Below are 15,169 nucleotides of genomic sequence, written 5' to 3'. Positions count from 1 at the left end.
TGACCATGCTTCTGAGGGCCCAGGAACTTAGGCGCTCGCCTCCCCCCACCCTGCCCCCCGACATTGCAGACGGCAGAGTTACCCCCAGATAATAATAATAATGCAAATAATATTAGTAGCTGACAGCGGTTGAGATCGTACCCTGTGCCAGATTCTTTTCAGCGCTGTCTCTATGTTTTCTCATGGCGTCCTCACACCGCTGTACATTCAGGACTATTAATCTCCCCATTTTATAGTTGGGGAAACCGAGGCAAGGAGGTGTTAAGTGACTTGTCCGGGGCTACGGCTGGGATTTCACCTGCTGTGATCTGCCCTTGCCCCCTCCTGGCAACTCCACGCCTCTCTTGGCTTGGGCACATCTGTCTTCTCAACATCGGGCTCAAGAAGTGGGGGTCACTTCGTCCTGCAGTGGTCAGAGCCAGAAGGGCGGTGGTGCCCTGAAGCCCTCACCTGGGGCAACGTGGAGGAGACGTCTCCCCCCTCTTCTTGGTACTGTGGTCTCTGCCCTGGACCCGCTTGACCTTAGCCCCAGGCTCCTCACTGGCCTCCTGGACCTCCCCTCTCCCACCCCCTCCATGCTGCCGTGGGAGGGGTTGTTTTTTTTTTGGTAATACTCAGATGTGATCATAGCTTCTTATCCTGGCATCCAAGGCCTTTCATGATCTCCCTGGCTTTTTCCTATCTGAATGTCTTCCTTGACACCCCCTCCCTTACGCCTGCGGACCCCACCGTGGTCTCCTCCCCGGGTCACATCGCTTCACGATCACCCCCGTCTCACTTGGTGTCAGCACTCAGGCTTCTTCTTAAAAGGAAGAGTTCAACATACGGCTTCAGCACAGTGCGATCCAGGTGCTCAGCTAACATGGTTAGGACCCCAGGTCTCTGCCTCTTCTTTGCCTCTTTTTGGGCAGGCTTTATTTCCAGGCAGACTCCTCTCCTTGAAGTGCCCAGGGGACCCCTAGTGCCTTTGAGGCTAAGGATATTTCCAGCAAACGTCCCAGGGCTGGTTCCCATCAACCCGGCTTGGATCACGTGACCACCCACTGGGCATCTGGCCACATGCCCTCTCTGGATCCTGGGGCCAAGGGCGACCAACAGGTGGCCAGTCCGTGCACCCTCGGCATTTCTGAGCGGGCTGCAGGGAGAGCCAGGCTGGCGCTTGGGGCCTGTGGGGCGCAGTGCCCAGGGCCCCTTCTCCTCCCCGATGGCCTCTGCCAGCACCAGTCCTTTCTCAGGCCCATACCCTGCTGCTGCCGTCTTGGTGCTGGAAGCCTTGTTCACCCCACGAACCCCGAGCCCTGCAGGAAGGGGTGTGTCCCGGACTGGGGCGCGCAGTAGGCTTGAAAGCAGATTTGGGCAGGAAGCCCCACGCCCCACAGTGTCCACGCTCCTCTGACTGCCGGCCGGCCACAAAGTGGGCTTTGTCCCAGCTGGGAGGCTCAGACAGGGTGCGTGTGTGTTGGGGAGGTGGGAGGGACCCTCTGCCACGGCCTGAGCTGCCCACTCCTCCGGGGGGGGCCCCTCACCAGAACCGCCTGGATCCTCGGGCAGGCCTGACCTCCTGCTTCTCAGCGGGGCCGTGGCCGTGGGGGGGGGGCGGGAACCGCAGGCCCCAGACTGTGGAGGCCAAGGCCTCCAGACCCAGGGAGACTTCGGTTTGCCTCCTGCCCCTGCCTCTTCCTGATTCCATGACCTTGGACAACTCACTCCACCTCTTTGATCCCCATTCATCTAATATGTAAGTGGGAATTGCGTTTCAAATGATTTACTGAGCATTTACTGTGTGCCAGACTCTCTGTGCTGGAAATAGCAGATAGACAAAAAACTAGCCCCCCAGGGCTGACATCATAGTGGGCTGGGGCAGATAGTAAAGATCACTAAGTTAAAAGGGAAAAAAAAAGTGAGGTCTGTTAGGGAAAGAAGGCCATGGGAAGTGCCGGAGGGGTGCAGGGTTCAGGTGTAAATTCAAACAAGCTGCTTGGGGAAAATGAGAAGGTAACGATTCCACAAGTTCCTGAAGGAGGTGAGGAAGGGGGCTTTGTGGATGTCGGGGAAGGAGCATTCTGGGCGGAGGGAACAGCCAGTGCAAAGGCCCTGGGGTGCTCTGGAAGCTGGGTATGGGACAACCATTGCATGGAGTGGAGCTGGCCCAGGACAGAGCTTTAGCAGGTGAGGTCAGGGAGGTCCAGGTCGGTCAGTTGTGGGGAGCTCTTTTGCTTTGATTCTCTGCTGGGTGAGCTGAGTCTTCACTGCTCCTATTGGTGACCTGGTCTGGGGGTCATGCACTCCGATATGGTGGGCTTCAGAGGGACGTGGGACAGCGCAGATCCAGGAGGCCACGGCCTCTCTTGAGCCCCTGCTCAACCCCACATGATGCCGGGGTCATTGCAGTCCCCTAGAGGGGGGCAGGAGCCAGAGTGTGGGCTCAGGGTCCAGTGCTGGGGGCCCCGCACGCCCTGTGGACGGGAGATTGCGGGGCTGGCACCCTCTCTGGTCACGTTCAGCCTGTGGGTGCCCGAGCCCTAACGTGGGGCTCTTGGGGGCGGGCGCTGCCTCCCCAGGTTCCCCTCTTCTGGCGTCTGTTGCCCTCGTGTTTGGTGGGAGAAGGCAGAGCTGGTGATTAAGGATGTGATCTGCTGGGGGCCAGAAGGACCAATTTCAGTCTGTCCTCTGCAGCTTCCCGGCTGAGTGGTCCCTCTGGGCTTCGGTCCCCTTGTCTGTAGAAGGGGATGCCTGCGAGCTCTCGGAGGAGTTAAACACATCAGTGCCTGTCAAGAGCTTGGAGCCGGCCAGGCACCGGGCTGATCAGCTCCGGTTTCCTTCGTCAGGTGCTTTATTATTTTTTTTTCCTCAGTCCTTGGCTCCAAGTGAAACAGGTGTCTGCTTTTTAAATCTATTCATAAATTTCTTTTTGTTTCCCTTAAAAACATGCGCTGAACAGAGCAAGGGTCACCCGTGGCTGAGCCAGTGATCTCTCCACGGCCTCTGGGGAGCCCTGTGAGCTGTGGGGGTTGGGGCTATTGCTCTGAGGTCAGCCTGCAGCTGGCTTGGACGCTCCTCCATCCGGCTGTCTGCCCGGGTCCAGCCTGCCAGGGCCAGAGGGCGATCACTTGGTGGGTCAGGAGTGCCCGAAGGAGCCGAGGCTGCTTCCAGGAGGGCCACAGGCATCACCCCCGAGTTGAGTCCCCCCAGGACCGTCATGGAGCGAGGGGAGGAGGCAGGAGCGGCCCATGGCTAAGCCACCTAGGAGCTGTGTGACCTTAGGCAGTTCCCGTAGCCTCTCTGTGCCCTGGTTTCCTCATTGATAGCGTAGGAATGATCATGGCATCCACCCACCTGTGGATATGTGCTCAGACATTCACTCGTGTCCGACTCTGCGACCCCATGGACCATAGCCCGCCAGGCCCCTCTGTCCATGGGATTCTCCAGGCGAGGATACTGGGGTGGGGTGCTATTCCCTTCTCCAGGGGATCTTCCCGACCCAGGGATCGAACTCGCGTCTCTTAGGTCTCAGGCATTGGCAGGCAGATTCTTTATTACAAATGCCACTTGGGAAGCCCCACATGAGGATAAAGTGGTAATAAGTTACAGCGTCTTAGACTACGTACGGCCAGAGTTCCAATCCTGGCCCTGCCCCTTACTGTGGGAAGTCACCTAAGCTGTTGTGCCTCAGCCCACCCCCCCACCCCCGCATCTGTAAAATGGGAATAGCGATTATCCCACCTCAGAAGGTGATGAGGATACATGAGATAAAACTTGTGAAGCCCCTAGCACCACACTGGCACTTAATCAGTAGGAACTGTTACCGTTATTAACAGGAAAATCTTTCTAATGAGGTGAGTGGAAAAGCCAGGGAGAGAACTTAACATGCGTCCTGGCTCCGGGTACCGCATAACCTCACGGATTCCTCCCACCAGCCCGCAAGGTGGGCACCACCACTGTGCCAAGACTTGGAGAGGAGAAGCGACACGCTCCAGACCCCTTAGCCAGTCGGCAGCAGGTTGAGGCTCCGGACTCCATCCTTTGCATCGAGCCGGCAAAGCCTTCCGAGCTGGGGCCAACCCCGGCCAGGTTCGGCAGATCACTTGGCGGGGTGCAAGCGGCAGTGGGTAACTATGCGCTGCCGTGGTTGGACCCAGAGACGACCGTGGCCCCCCTTCTCTCCACTGGCACTCAGGCCGGGCTGGCCCTGCTGGTGGCTTGCAGTAAAGGCCCAAACTGACCCTCCGCCCGGGATCTTGATTTCCCACTGGCCCCTCTCAGATGCCGAGTGCGCCCTCCTCGAGGCCTGCAGAGCCAGAGGTCAGCCACGCCCCATCCACAGCCCCCCTGCCCAGCCCCAGGCATGGCCCCAGCCCCTCTTCCGCTTTTAGGCGGGACCCTGGCAAAGGCAGCTTAGCCGGGGGCTGACTTCCTTTCCACTTTGTCAAAGCTCAATAGCTCCCTGGGGCCCCAGAGAAATGGAGATAATGAAGGCAAATTAGCACTGCTTTCAAGAGAAATGAAATAGAAAAGAAGCCCACCCACCCGGCCCTGCAGCCTGGGGCCTGGAGACCACGTGTAAGGTCTGTGCTCCGCATGGCATCTCTCCCTCCTGCCCCCCACTTGCCCAGCCCGTTTGCTGGATGGGTTGGCATCACTGCGGAAATGAATTTCTCTCTGAAGCGAGTTCTTACAGGACAGATTGACTGAAGGCAAAAGCTCATAATTGCCCATTGCTGGAAGGAGGAGACAGGGAAAAAAAAAAACCAACACCCAGATAAAAATATCTCTGTTTTTTATGCACGTTTCCAGCTGAAAATTGGTGGGAAAGATGTTTTTGAAAAGCCTTCATCTCTAAGCATATAATTACCAGGTCCCGGAACAAAAAAGAGAGAGAGCCGAAGAGAGCAGGCGTGTTCTCTGAGGGAGCAGGACTGGGGTCTGAACCCTCAGAGGGTTTTCTATAAATAAAATAATTCCCTCAAATTCTCCTGCCTGGGCTGGCTGGAGCCAGCGATGGGGGGAGACACCCCCATTTCACAGAGAAACAGAGACTCAGGTCACACGGTTAACTAGTAATTCTGGCCCTGTCCTGGTTTTTGCTGTAAATGCCGCCTGTTTCCCCCTGACCTGAGGATGTTTGTGAAAGTGGGGGACGGGACGGTCCCCTCTGAACAAGCATCAGTGTACATTGTAGCATTCCTTGTGGGTGCCTTTCTGAAAGTGGCAGGGGTCTTAGGTACCCAGAAGCCCCTTATCTGGCAGTCAGCTGTCCTGAGTGGCCTCAGCTCCCAAGAGAACTCATCAGGGCCACACCCTAAAATGCATGTGCCTTCCCTAAAGAAGAGCCGCTTGTGTCCTCGCTTACTGCCTGCTGACCCTTTGTCCACACACAGTTGTATGTGTCTCCGTTTGCATCGCACGGCCAGACGCCTGACAGTTAACCCAAAGCCAGCAGACGCACCCCCCCCGCCCCCCCCACCGCCAAGCCCTGTGGCCGGCCTCAGCCGTGAGAAGCGGGCCATCACAGCCCAGTTTGGCACCGTGTCACTCACTGGAGCAGAATTTGAATGTCGGGATGAGGAAAGCGCAGAGAGGTGGTGTTGACGACTAACCACAGAGACACCCCAGGAAACGGAGCCTCTGCTTCAGCAGCTTCTGCCTCAGAGTCAGCCTGAACCCATTGCCGTTCCTCTGCCCTCTTTGAGGTTCTACGGCTCTGAATTTGGCAAACTTGACTCTCTGCTTTCTTGTCCTTAGATCTTCTCCCTCTTCCCCTGTCTCCGGGCTCCCAAACTTGGAGCCAGCAAGCGTGATGCAAAGTGAAAGCGTTTGTTGCTCAGTCGTGTCCGACTCTTTGCGACTCCAGGGACTGTAGCCCCAGGCTCCTCTGTCCATGGGATTCTCCAGGCAAGAAGACGAGTGGGTTGCCCTGCCCTCCTCCCAGGAATCGAACCCGCGTCTCTTAAGTCTCCTGCATTAGGCAGGCGAGTTCTTTACCATGAGCACCCCCTGGGAGGCAAGCTTACCTCAGGTCTTCCCTGGGCAGCCCAGGAGAGAAGGATTTTCCAGTGGCGGAATCTAATTTGCACGGAACAAGACGTTTTAATTCCAGAATTGCCCACATTGAAATATCAGAGATGTTCACCGTCACGCAGCTGATAGAACCCGGTGTTTTTAATTTGATTAGCTCAGAAACGTCTTGTTGAATCTAAATGAAGTGTGAATGAGGGAGCCGTAATAGGAGGCATTATACTTAATGGGGTGTTGCCTGAATCCGTGGCTGCAAATGTGAACACGGGGCCTGGGGTGGTGAGCAAAGCTGCTGGGGGCTGACTCCAGGGGCCCTGGAAACGACTCTGGGCTTAACTGCGGTTTGATTTGTTAGACTTCCCACCTTCTGGCAAAGCCAGGGAAGCCTGTCCCCGGTCTGGAGAAACCGTTTCTCAATGGTTAGGGCTGCAGATGGTGAAGGTTCTCAGGCTTGCTTAGTCCTGGGTTGAGCCCTGACCCCAGGCTGAACTTGACCCTGGCCCAGCCTGAGCCCCACCCCTGATCTAAACCTTTGATTCTCAATGAGGGGCGGAGTGGGGGTCGGGAGACAGTATTGCTCGCCTCGGGGACACGGGGGTGTCTAGTCATTTTTGGTTGTGATGATGGCGTGGAGCGCTGCTGCCCTCTAGTGGTTGGAGGGCAGGGATGCTGCTAAACATGGTGCTTACAGCCCGCTAGGCTCCTCTGTCCATGGGGTTCTCTAGGCAAGGATACTGGAGTGGGTTGCCATTCCCTTCCCCAGGGGATCTTCCTGACCCCGGGATCGAACCTGTGTCTGTTGTGTCTCCTGCACTGGCAGGCGGGTTCTTTAGCAAAAGCCTGGGGAGTGTACACGTGCCTGGAGGTGGGGGGCGGCCCCAGGGGCGGCATGGGAGAGCCACCCCGCGTGAGGGTTTGCCAGTTGACCTGACCCAGCTCTGTCCAGGACTGAGAAGGGACTTGGAGAGGGAATGTGAAAGAAAAAAAAGAACCTGGTCCAGGGAGCCTGGAGCACGGGGTGGGGTGGACAACGCAGCCAGGTGTCTCCTGGCTTTTTGCAGAAGCTGCCTTGGCCGAGGGCTGTGTGACCGTGGGCACGAGTCGTCCGTCTCTGAGCCTCAGTTTCCTTCTCTGCATGTGGAATGATGGCTGTAGAGATGGCGAATCGCTGCGTGGCAGAGAACCGCCCAGACTGTGGTGGGCGCCCCAAAGCGTGTTACTTGAGAGAAGAGATAGCGTTGCCCTTGCGGGGAGAAGCCATGAGGCTCCCCCAGCGCGTCCCAGGCAGGGCTGGGGGGAGGAAGGAGCCCCTCAGGGGCCGCATCCACAAAGCGGACGCGTGCCCAGGCAGGAGGGGTTTGCCTGATGGAAATGGCAGGGCAGCTCAGGGCCTTCCCTCTGTTTGCCGCCTGCAGACAATGGGCCTTACACCAAAGGAGGCAAGGACGCCGGAGGGGCTGACGGGGCCCTGGCGTGCCGCCGCCAGAGCATCCCAGGTAAACTGCCCCCTGCTTCCCCTTTCTCTCTGGAGGCACAGAGAGCTCCGGGCGGGGGTCAGACCACATCAGTCGTGTCTGACTCTTTGCTGCCCCCTGGACTGTACCACCAGGGTCCCCTGTCCTTCACCACCTCCCGGAGTTTGCTCAAACTCTTGTCCATTGAGTCGGTGATGCCATCCAACCATCTCATCCTCTGTTGTCCCCTTCTCCTCCTGCCTTCAATCTTTCCCAGCATCAGGGTCTTTTCTGATGAGGCGGCTCTGTGACCTTAGACTAGTCCCTTAGCCTCTCTGATCCGTAAAAAGGAGACGATTTCACCAGCATCACACAGCCACACGTGGCTTACCCAGAGTCCGTTTTATTTGTCCTGGAGCCAGGGGCTCAGAATTTGCCCCACGCTGCCCGCTCACCCCCTCTCTGTTGGCAGAGGAGTTCCGAGGGGTCACCACGGTGGAGCTGACCAAGAAGGAGGGCAGCACGCTGGGCCTGACCATCTCGGGGGGCACCGACAAGGATGGGAAGCCCAGGGTCTCCAACCTGAGGCCTGGGGGGCTTGCGGCCAGGTGAGAAGCCTGGGATTGGGGTGGGGGGCGCAGGCAGGAAGGGGGCCGGGCGGAGGGGAGGGGGGCCTGGGGCCTCGGCAGAGCAGTGAGAGCTGGCTGTCTGTGGAGGAAGGGCTGGAGGCCGCTTCGTTCCCTTTGCTCCGGAGCCAACCCGACCACAGCGCCCCACGCTCACCGCTCACGGTGAGCCTTCCCACACGCAGAACCCTCTGCCCAGAAGGCCCCTTCCCTAGACATCCTCCTCCTCTTGTGTGTCTGACTCTGTGCGACCCCACGGACTGCAGCTCCTCTGTCCATGGCATTCTCCAGGCCAGAATACTGGAGTGGGTAGCCTTTCCCTTCTCCAGGGAATCTTCCCAACCCAGGGATCAAACCCAGGTCTCCCACATTGCGGGAGGATTCTTCACCTGCTGAGTCACAAGGCAAGCCCAAGAATACTGGAGTGGGTAGCCTATCCCTTTTCCAGCGGATCTTCCTGACCCAGGAATCAAACTGGGGTCTCTGCATTGCAGGTGGATTCAGGTCCATGAAACCTGGGAGTTAGCCTCTGTGTTACTGCCCTTCTGGGCCCAGGAAGAGCTTTAAGGGATAGCAGGCGCGGCCACTCTGTAGAGCTCTAACTGTGAGGGTGACACCCCGCAGGGGGGAAAGCAGGCAGACCAGCATCGGTGGGGCGGGGGTTTGGGGGGCGGTGGGGAGAAGGCCAGGCCTGGGCGTCCCCCGGATCTAGGGTAGAATCCGCACTCTCCTACTCACCCGCCCAGTGACCCCGGACCCAGCCTGCCCTCTCTGAGCCTCAGTTTCCGCACCTGTAAAATGGGGCCGCAGAGACCACCAGGCTTCCGTGGGCGGGAGGATATGAACGCCAGCGTCTGTTACTCGGCGCGAGCTCTGGCCTCCTCTCTCCCAGGAGTGACCTGCTGAACGTGGGCGACTACATCCGGTCAGTCAACGGGATCCACTTGACCAGGCTCCGCCACGATGAGATCATCACCCTGCTCAAGAACGTGGGCGAGCGTGTGGTGCTGGAGGTGGAGTTTGAGCTGCCCCCACCCGGTGGGTGCCCTTGGGCCAGGGACCTCCTCCCCGGCCTTGGTCGTGGGTGGACACGGCTGCCTCCTCACCAGCACCTGGTTTGGAGGGGCGGTGGGGCCGTGCCCCCTCAGGTGGGCAGGACCTAGAGGCTGGCCACCAACAGCCAGGCCGTTCCCGGGGCTCCGCCTGCAAATGCAGCGCGCTGTCCCCAGGAGGTGGCAGGCCCCTTATAACACCGTTATCGACGTGCGTCCTTCGTTTCCAGATGCTTCTCCCCTGGGGGGAAGGTTTTAGGAATGCCTCTGAGCACATCGGTCCCTGCTCTTCCCATACCGTACAGTGGCCTGGGGTGTTTTAGCGCAGCTCTGAATTTCCAGAGTTGGTCTCAAGTCTTGAAGTCAGACCAACTTTCTGGAATTGAGCTCGGGCCTCAGACTGCCAGCCAACTCAAGCTGGAGTTCTACCGCTGTCTCCGTGAGAGCCCGGGCCAGCCCGCTCCCCTCCCTAAGTGGAGGCCTGAGTGGGCTTCCGGGAGGACGGTGCCTCCAAGCCTCACCTGTCCTGCCTGTCCAGCGGGGTGGGGGGAGTTGGCCTTTCCTGCAGTGTCTGTGGCTGGCCACCCGCCTGTCCTGGAACGGACCCTGGGGACAGCTGCCAGCCTGGTGATGTGACTGAAGGACTCAGCAGGGTCTCCACTTCTCCCCAGCCCCCGAGAACAACCCAGGGATCGTTTCAAAGACAGTGGATGTCTCCCTCTACAAGGAGGGCAACAGCTTTGGCTTTGTCCTTAGAGGTCAGTGTCAGAGTCACCTTTGTGGTCAAGGGACGGGAAGGCTGACGCCAACTCTATGTGTTTGCTTTGCTCTGATGAATTATAATATATTTATATTTAAATTTAGATAAATAAATATATATTTAAACTTAAATAAACACATTTAAATTTAGATAAATAAGCACATATTTACGTAAACATATTTGTTGAAGTAAATTCACATTTATATTTAAATAAATATATATTTATGTTTAAAGAAATTTATATTTGTACTTAAATTTATATATTTATATTTATGAAAATATTTATACTTTATAATTATATATGAATATATAAATTAAATTTAAATATATATTTAAATATATTTATAAATATATAATTAATATATATGTAATATATATCTATATTATATTTATCTAATATAACTTATATTTTAAATATAGCTTGTATTTACATAATTATATATAAAATAATATGTTTATATTTATATATTTATTTGTATTTATATTTATATGTTTCGGAGAAGGCAATGGCAACCCACTCCAGTACTCTTGCCTGGAAAGTCCCGTGGATGGAGGAGCCTGGTGGGCTGCAGTCCAAGGGGTCGCAAAGAGTCAGACATGACTGAGTGACTTCACTTTCATTTTTCACTTTCATGCATTGGAGAAGGAAATGGCAACCCACTCCAGTGTTCTTGCCTGGAGAATCCCAGGGACGGGGGAGCCTGGTGGGCTGCCGTCTATGGGGTCGCACAGAGTCAGACACGACGGAAGTGACTTAGCAGCAGCAGCAGCATATTTATATGTTTATATAAATATATTTATATTTATATAATCTTCTTTCTGACCTTTAAGAACCCAGGATCATTAAATCAAATATTAAATGGAAAACTTGGCCAAGCAATAAAGTGTGCAGGGTTGAGGACGTGAAAGGGAAAATTTGTAACAGAAAGTGAAGTTCGGAGCTGCCTAGCAACCAGGGAAAAAAGGGAAATCGGATGAGATCGCAGGAGAGGAAGCAAGCTGTTTAACAAGAGAGGACTTTGGTTCTGTTCCCTACTTTCCATCCCACCTCTGGGTGGGATTTCAGGTCCATGTCTCGTAGGAGGGGCAGGGAATAGCAGGGACAGAGTCCTGGAGCTGAGGTGGTGGAGGAAGCCTGCTTAAGGTCTGGGTCGGGGCCCCCGGGCACCAGGGAGCGGGTGGTGGATGACTGCCGTCTTGTCGAATTCTGTCCAGGAGGTGCCCATGAAGACGGGCACAAGTCCCGCCCGCTCGTCCTGACCTACGTGCGGCCCGGCGGCCCCGCCGACAGGTGAGCCTGAGCTGGGGGGAGCCTGCAGCCTCGGCCTGCGCCGCCCTCACCCAGCTCCCCGGGGATGGAGGCGGGGCGGGGGGGGACATCGGGCAGGGTCTCCAAGGGGCAAACTGAAGTCCAGACGGGGGACACCCCCCCCAGCGTCACTCGGCGGCTTGTCGGTGGAGCCAGCCCTAAATCCCAAACGAGGGGGGCCCCGAGCTCTTTCTTCCCCAAGATCCTGCTGTCTCGGGGGTGGAGAGCTTCGGTGTGGTGTTCCCCTTCCCTGGCCTTCATTTTCCCATCTGTGGAATGGGCCCAGTAGTGAAGCCCCGCAGAGCTGATGCGAGGGATGTGGGGCTTGGTGGTGGGCGTCACTGTGGCCCTCAGTGACACAGCCTCCCAGTCCAGGCTGCGCTGCCGGCTGGCCCTGCCTGGGGCCTGCTCAGAAGCTCCAGGAGGAGAAGGTGAGGGAGGAACACACCCAGCTCTCAGCTCCTCACCCCCTGACCTCCCAAAGGGCGATTCCTGGCCATTTTAAGAAAAGCCTGGAATGGCCTTGTCAGAAATCTAAACCCGTCCTTGGGGCCTGTGACGAGCTATTCATAGAACCACCCAGAATAGCCTTGGCCACCTGTTGGGGCAGGCATTCCAGAGCTGGGATACGACCCAGGCCGAGGCGAACCCCTTCAGGCCCCTCCCCTGGGACCCGGCTGAATTCCTTCCCAGGCACGTTCGTCACCAGGCCAGAGTCACTGCTGAGACCCAGGGAGGGGGCCCTGGGTGGGGGACCTGTGTGCAGGCAGGTCCAAGCCTCCAGCCGGCCCGCCCCTGGTGCTGGGCGGCCCTGGAGGGCTGGGACCCCAGTGAGGCCCTGGAGGTGACCTCAAAGGGCATCTCCAGCTCAGACGCAGGAGGGCTGACCCGGGACTGTGAATTTATTAAGCACTAGATGGTGCTGGGAAAGACTGAAGGCGGGAGGAGAAGGGGACGACAGAGGATGAGATGGCTGGATGGCATCACCGACTCAATGGACATGAGTTTGGGTGGACTCCGGGAGTTGGTGATGGACAGGGAGGCCTGGCATGCTGCAGTCCATGGGGTCGCAAAGAGTTGGACGTGACTGAGTGACTGAACTGACCTGATGGAATTGGGGCGGGGGGGTGTTGTCGCTGACCTGACCTCCATCAGTTCTTTGGCTTCTTCCGCGTGCCCTCCCGCATCCGTTCTGCCCCGGCTCCTTCCTCCGCTCCCTGCCCTCACTCTGTTCTCTCACTCGCTGGACGAGGCGGCGTGACCCGGCCCTTCCCTGCAGGGAGGGCTCCTTGAAGGTGGGGGACAGGCTGCTCAGCGTTGACGGGATCCCGCTGCAGGGGGCCAGCCACGCCACAGCCCTGGCCACGCTGCGGCAGTGCAGCCACGAGGCACTGTTCCAGGTGGAGTACGACGTGGCCATCCCGGGTGAGTTGGGGGCCTGAGGGCTCGGGGTGCAGGGCACGGAGTAGGGGGCACACACCCCCATCCCTGCAAGGGCTGTGTGACCCTGGCCCGGTCGCAGCCTCTCTGGGCCCCTCTGGGTGGTACACGCTCCGCCAGGCACCAGGGATCCATCTGAGAACAACACAGATGAGGTCTCCGTTCCCATGGGGCTGACATTCTGGTGGGGAGAAATGGACCCTGGATGGGATAAGTCACATACAGAGTGTATCAGAGGATGATAAGTGTGCAAAAAAAAAGAAAAATCAGGGAGCGAGATGGGGAAGGCCGGGGGATGCCCCGTGACCTGCGGCCGTGCGGGTGAGTGAAAAGTGAAGGTGGCTGGACCAGGGGCTAGCGGGGGAGTAGAGAGGAGTTAGATCTGGGGAAGACGACGAAGGTCTGCTGGCCTGCTGTGCTAAGGTTTCGACACGTGGGTGGGGATGAGGGTAGAAAGAGCCGGGTTTTGTTTTCCAGCCACTGGGTGGGTGCGCGGGGTGCTGTTTTCTGAGATGGGTAAGGCTCGTAGTGAAACCCCACAGTTCAGACATACGGTAGGCTCTTGATGCTTGAGTGCTAAGTCGCTGCCATCGTGTCCAACTTTTTGTGACTCCATGGACTGTAGCCCGCCAGGCTCCTCTGTCCATGGGATGCTCCAGGCAAGAATACTGGAGTGGGTTGCCATGCCCTCCTCCAGGGGATCTTCCCGACCCAGGGATCAAACCTGCATCTCTTTATGTCTCCTGCATTGGCAGGCAGGTTCTTTACCTCTAGCGTCACCTGGGAAGCCCAGGCTCTCAATATATGTGAGCAAATTAGTACTGTTCGGCAAAGCCTTGGGCTCAGCCTCTCTGAAACCTGAATTCCTGCCCCTCCTCTGCCTCTGAATGGCCACATGTACTTGGATGAGGGCTTTGCCTCCAGGCGCCTCAGTTTTCTTGTCTGTTAAGTGGATGCAGTGATCCCTCCCTGGTAGTGAGGATTAAGCTGAGACGGAGGAAGGTGCTGAATATTTATTTGCATCTCAAACTCCTCTTTCCTCCACGTACCAGACACAGTGGCCAACGCTTCGGGGCCCTTGATAGTAGAAATCACCAAGACACCAGGGTCAGCCTTGGGGATCTCGCTCACCACCGGCTCCCACCGGAACAAGCCAGTCATCACCATCGACCGCATCAAGCCTGCCAGTGTGGTGGACAGGTGGGGCACCTGCTGGGAGCTGCCGTGGTGTGTTGGGGGTGGTGCAGGGGGAGAGTCATCTAGAGCTGTGTGGCTGTACCCTTTTCCCTGTGCTCCCCGACCCGGCCAGGAGCGGGGCCCTGCATGCCGGAGACCACATCCTATCCATCGATGGTACCAGCACCGAGCACTGCTCGCTGCTTGAAGCCACCAAGCTCCTGGCCAGCGTGTCGGAGAAAGTGCGGCTGGAGATCCTGCCTGCGCCCCAGAGTCGGCGGCCCCTCAAGCCCTCAGAGGCAGGTGAGTCCCCTGCAGACCTCAGGGCTCAAATCTGCAGGCTAACGGGCAGGCTAGCATTTAGCAGAGCAAATGTCCAGTCCCACAGGGATGCTCAAAGTGTCAAGTGCAGCAGCCAAGGGTGGGGAGGTAGGGCAGATCAATAACCTGGGTGTTTAAATGGCAACCCACTCCAGTATTCTTGCCTGGAAAACCCCATGGATGGAGGAGCCTGGTGGGCTACTATCCTTGGGGTCACAAAGTGTCAGACAGGATTGAGCAACTAACACTTTCACACTTTCTGATCTGACAGTTTGCTGGCGTGGATACCCCCAAAGCTAGTTCCATCACTGGTCGCATTAATAGAAGTATGAGGTCTAGAACAAGGGAGGGGATAGTCCTTCTGTGCCCTGTGCCACTCGGAATTTGGACCCGTGGGCTCACCTCAGGGCCCTCAGCAGGTCCAGAGGAGGCAGCCAAGCAGTCAGGAGGGCCTAGAGCCGCCCCTGTGAGTCCCTCAGATGTCCCGGTGCCTGTTCTCCCACCCCTGGCTCTGCTGATGGGGCTTCCCAGGGGTCATCTGGGTACGCCCCCGTGACATATCTACAAGGTTGGTATGGAGGCTCTGAGGGTCCGTGCAGTGCAGGTCCTTCTGATGACACTTGGCTGCCGACAGTCCCCTTGGCTCTCCCTAAATAAATGTCTGCCAAGCCCATGTGTTAACTCCTTCTATCCTCCCAGCTTCCCTAGGAGGTAGCCGCCTTGTCCCGTTTGACAGTTACAACAGTGAGGCACAGGGCGGGGCTAAGGGGCTTGTCCCAGTCCTGTAGCTGGTCAGTGACGGAGCCAGGATTGGACTCGTCTCCTGGCCCCAGAGTCGGCCCAGCCCCCGGCTGGCGGTGGGAACGCCGCACGGGGAGGCGGAATCAATGGGCTGAGATCACAGGGACCTCGTCCGTCCATCCAAGAGCATGCTGTCCCAGGCTGGACATCCCCCTGCCAAAGTCCTGCAGCAGAAGGAAGAACCAGAACGGGCTCTGGGGCTATGGGGAGGAGGA

At 57.3% G+C, this 15,169-nt stretch overlaps 1 protein-coding gene across 8 annotated transcripts in view; it reads left to right on the top strand.

Moving 5' to 3' along the window:
- Window positions 1-15,169, top strand: part of GRIP2 (glutamate receptor interacting protein 2) — a 60,110-nt gene that overhangs the window by 16,807 nt on the left and 28,134 nt on the right. For 4 of the 8 annotated variants that reach the window (XM_043443056.1, XM_043443053.1, XM_043443054.1 and 1 more), the window contains exons 2-9: window positions 7,431-7,511; window positions 7,942-8,077; window positions 8,988-9,133; window positions 9,819-9,905; window positions 11,123-11,198; window positions 12,496-12,641; window positions 13,709-13,856; window positions 13,966-14,135. In XM_043443056.1, the coding sequence (XP_043298991.1) occupies window positions 7,431-7,511; window positions 7,942-8,077; window positions 8,988-9,133; window positions 9,819-9,905; window positions 11,123-11,198; window positions 12,496-12,641; window positions 13,709-13,856; window positions 13,966-14,135 (990 nt within the window). Of the gene's footprint in view, window positions 1-7,430; window positions 7,512-7,941; window positions 8,078-8,987; window positions 9,134-9,818; window positions 9,906-11,122; window positions 11,199-12,468; window positions 12,642-13,708; window positions 13,857-13,965; window positions 14,136-15,169 lie in introns of all 8 variants that reach the window. The other 4 variants (XM_043443055.1, XM_043443051.1, XM_043443052.1 and 1 more) reach the window with 1 other exon arrangement.

Source organism: Cervus canadensis, chromosome 22 (genome assembly GCF_019320065.1).
Source record: "Cervus canadensis isolate Bull #8, Minnesota chromosome 22, ASM1932006v1, whole genome shotgun sequence".
Classification (NCBI taxonomy): domain Eukaryota; kingdom Metazoa; phylum Chordata; class Mammalia; order Artiodactyla; family Cervidae; genus Cervus; species Cervus canadensis.
The sequence above is the reverse complement of the archived record's forward strand: the minus strand, read 5'-3'. Positions and strand labels throughout refer to the sequence as shown.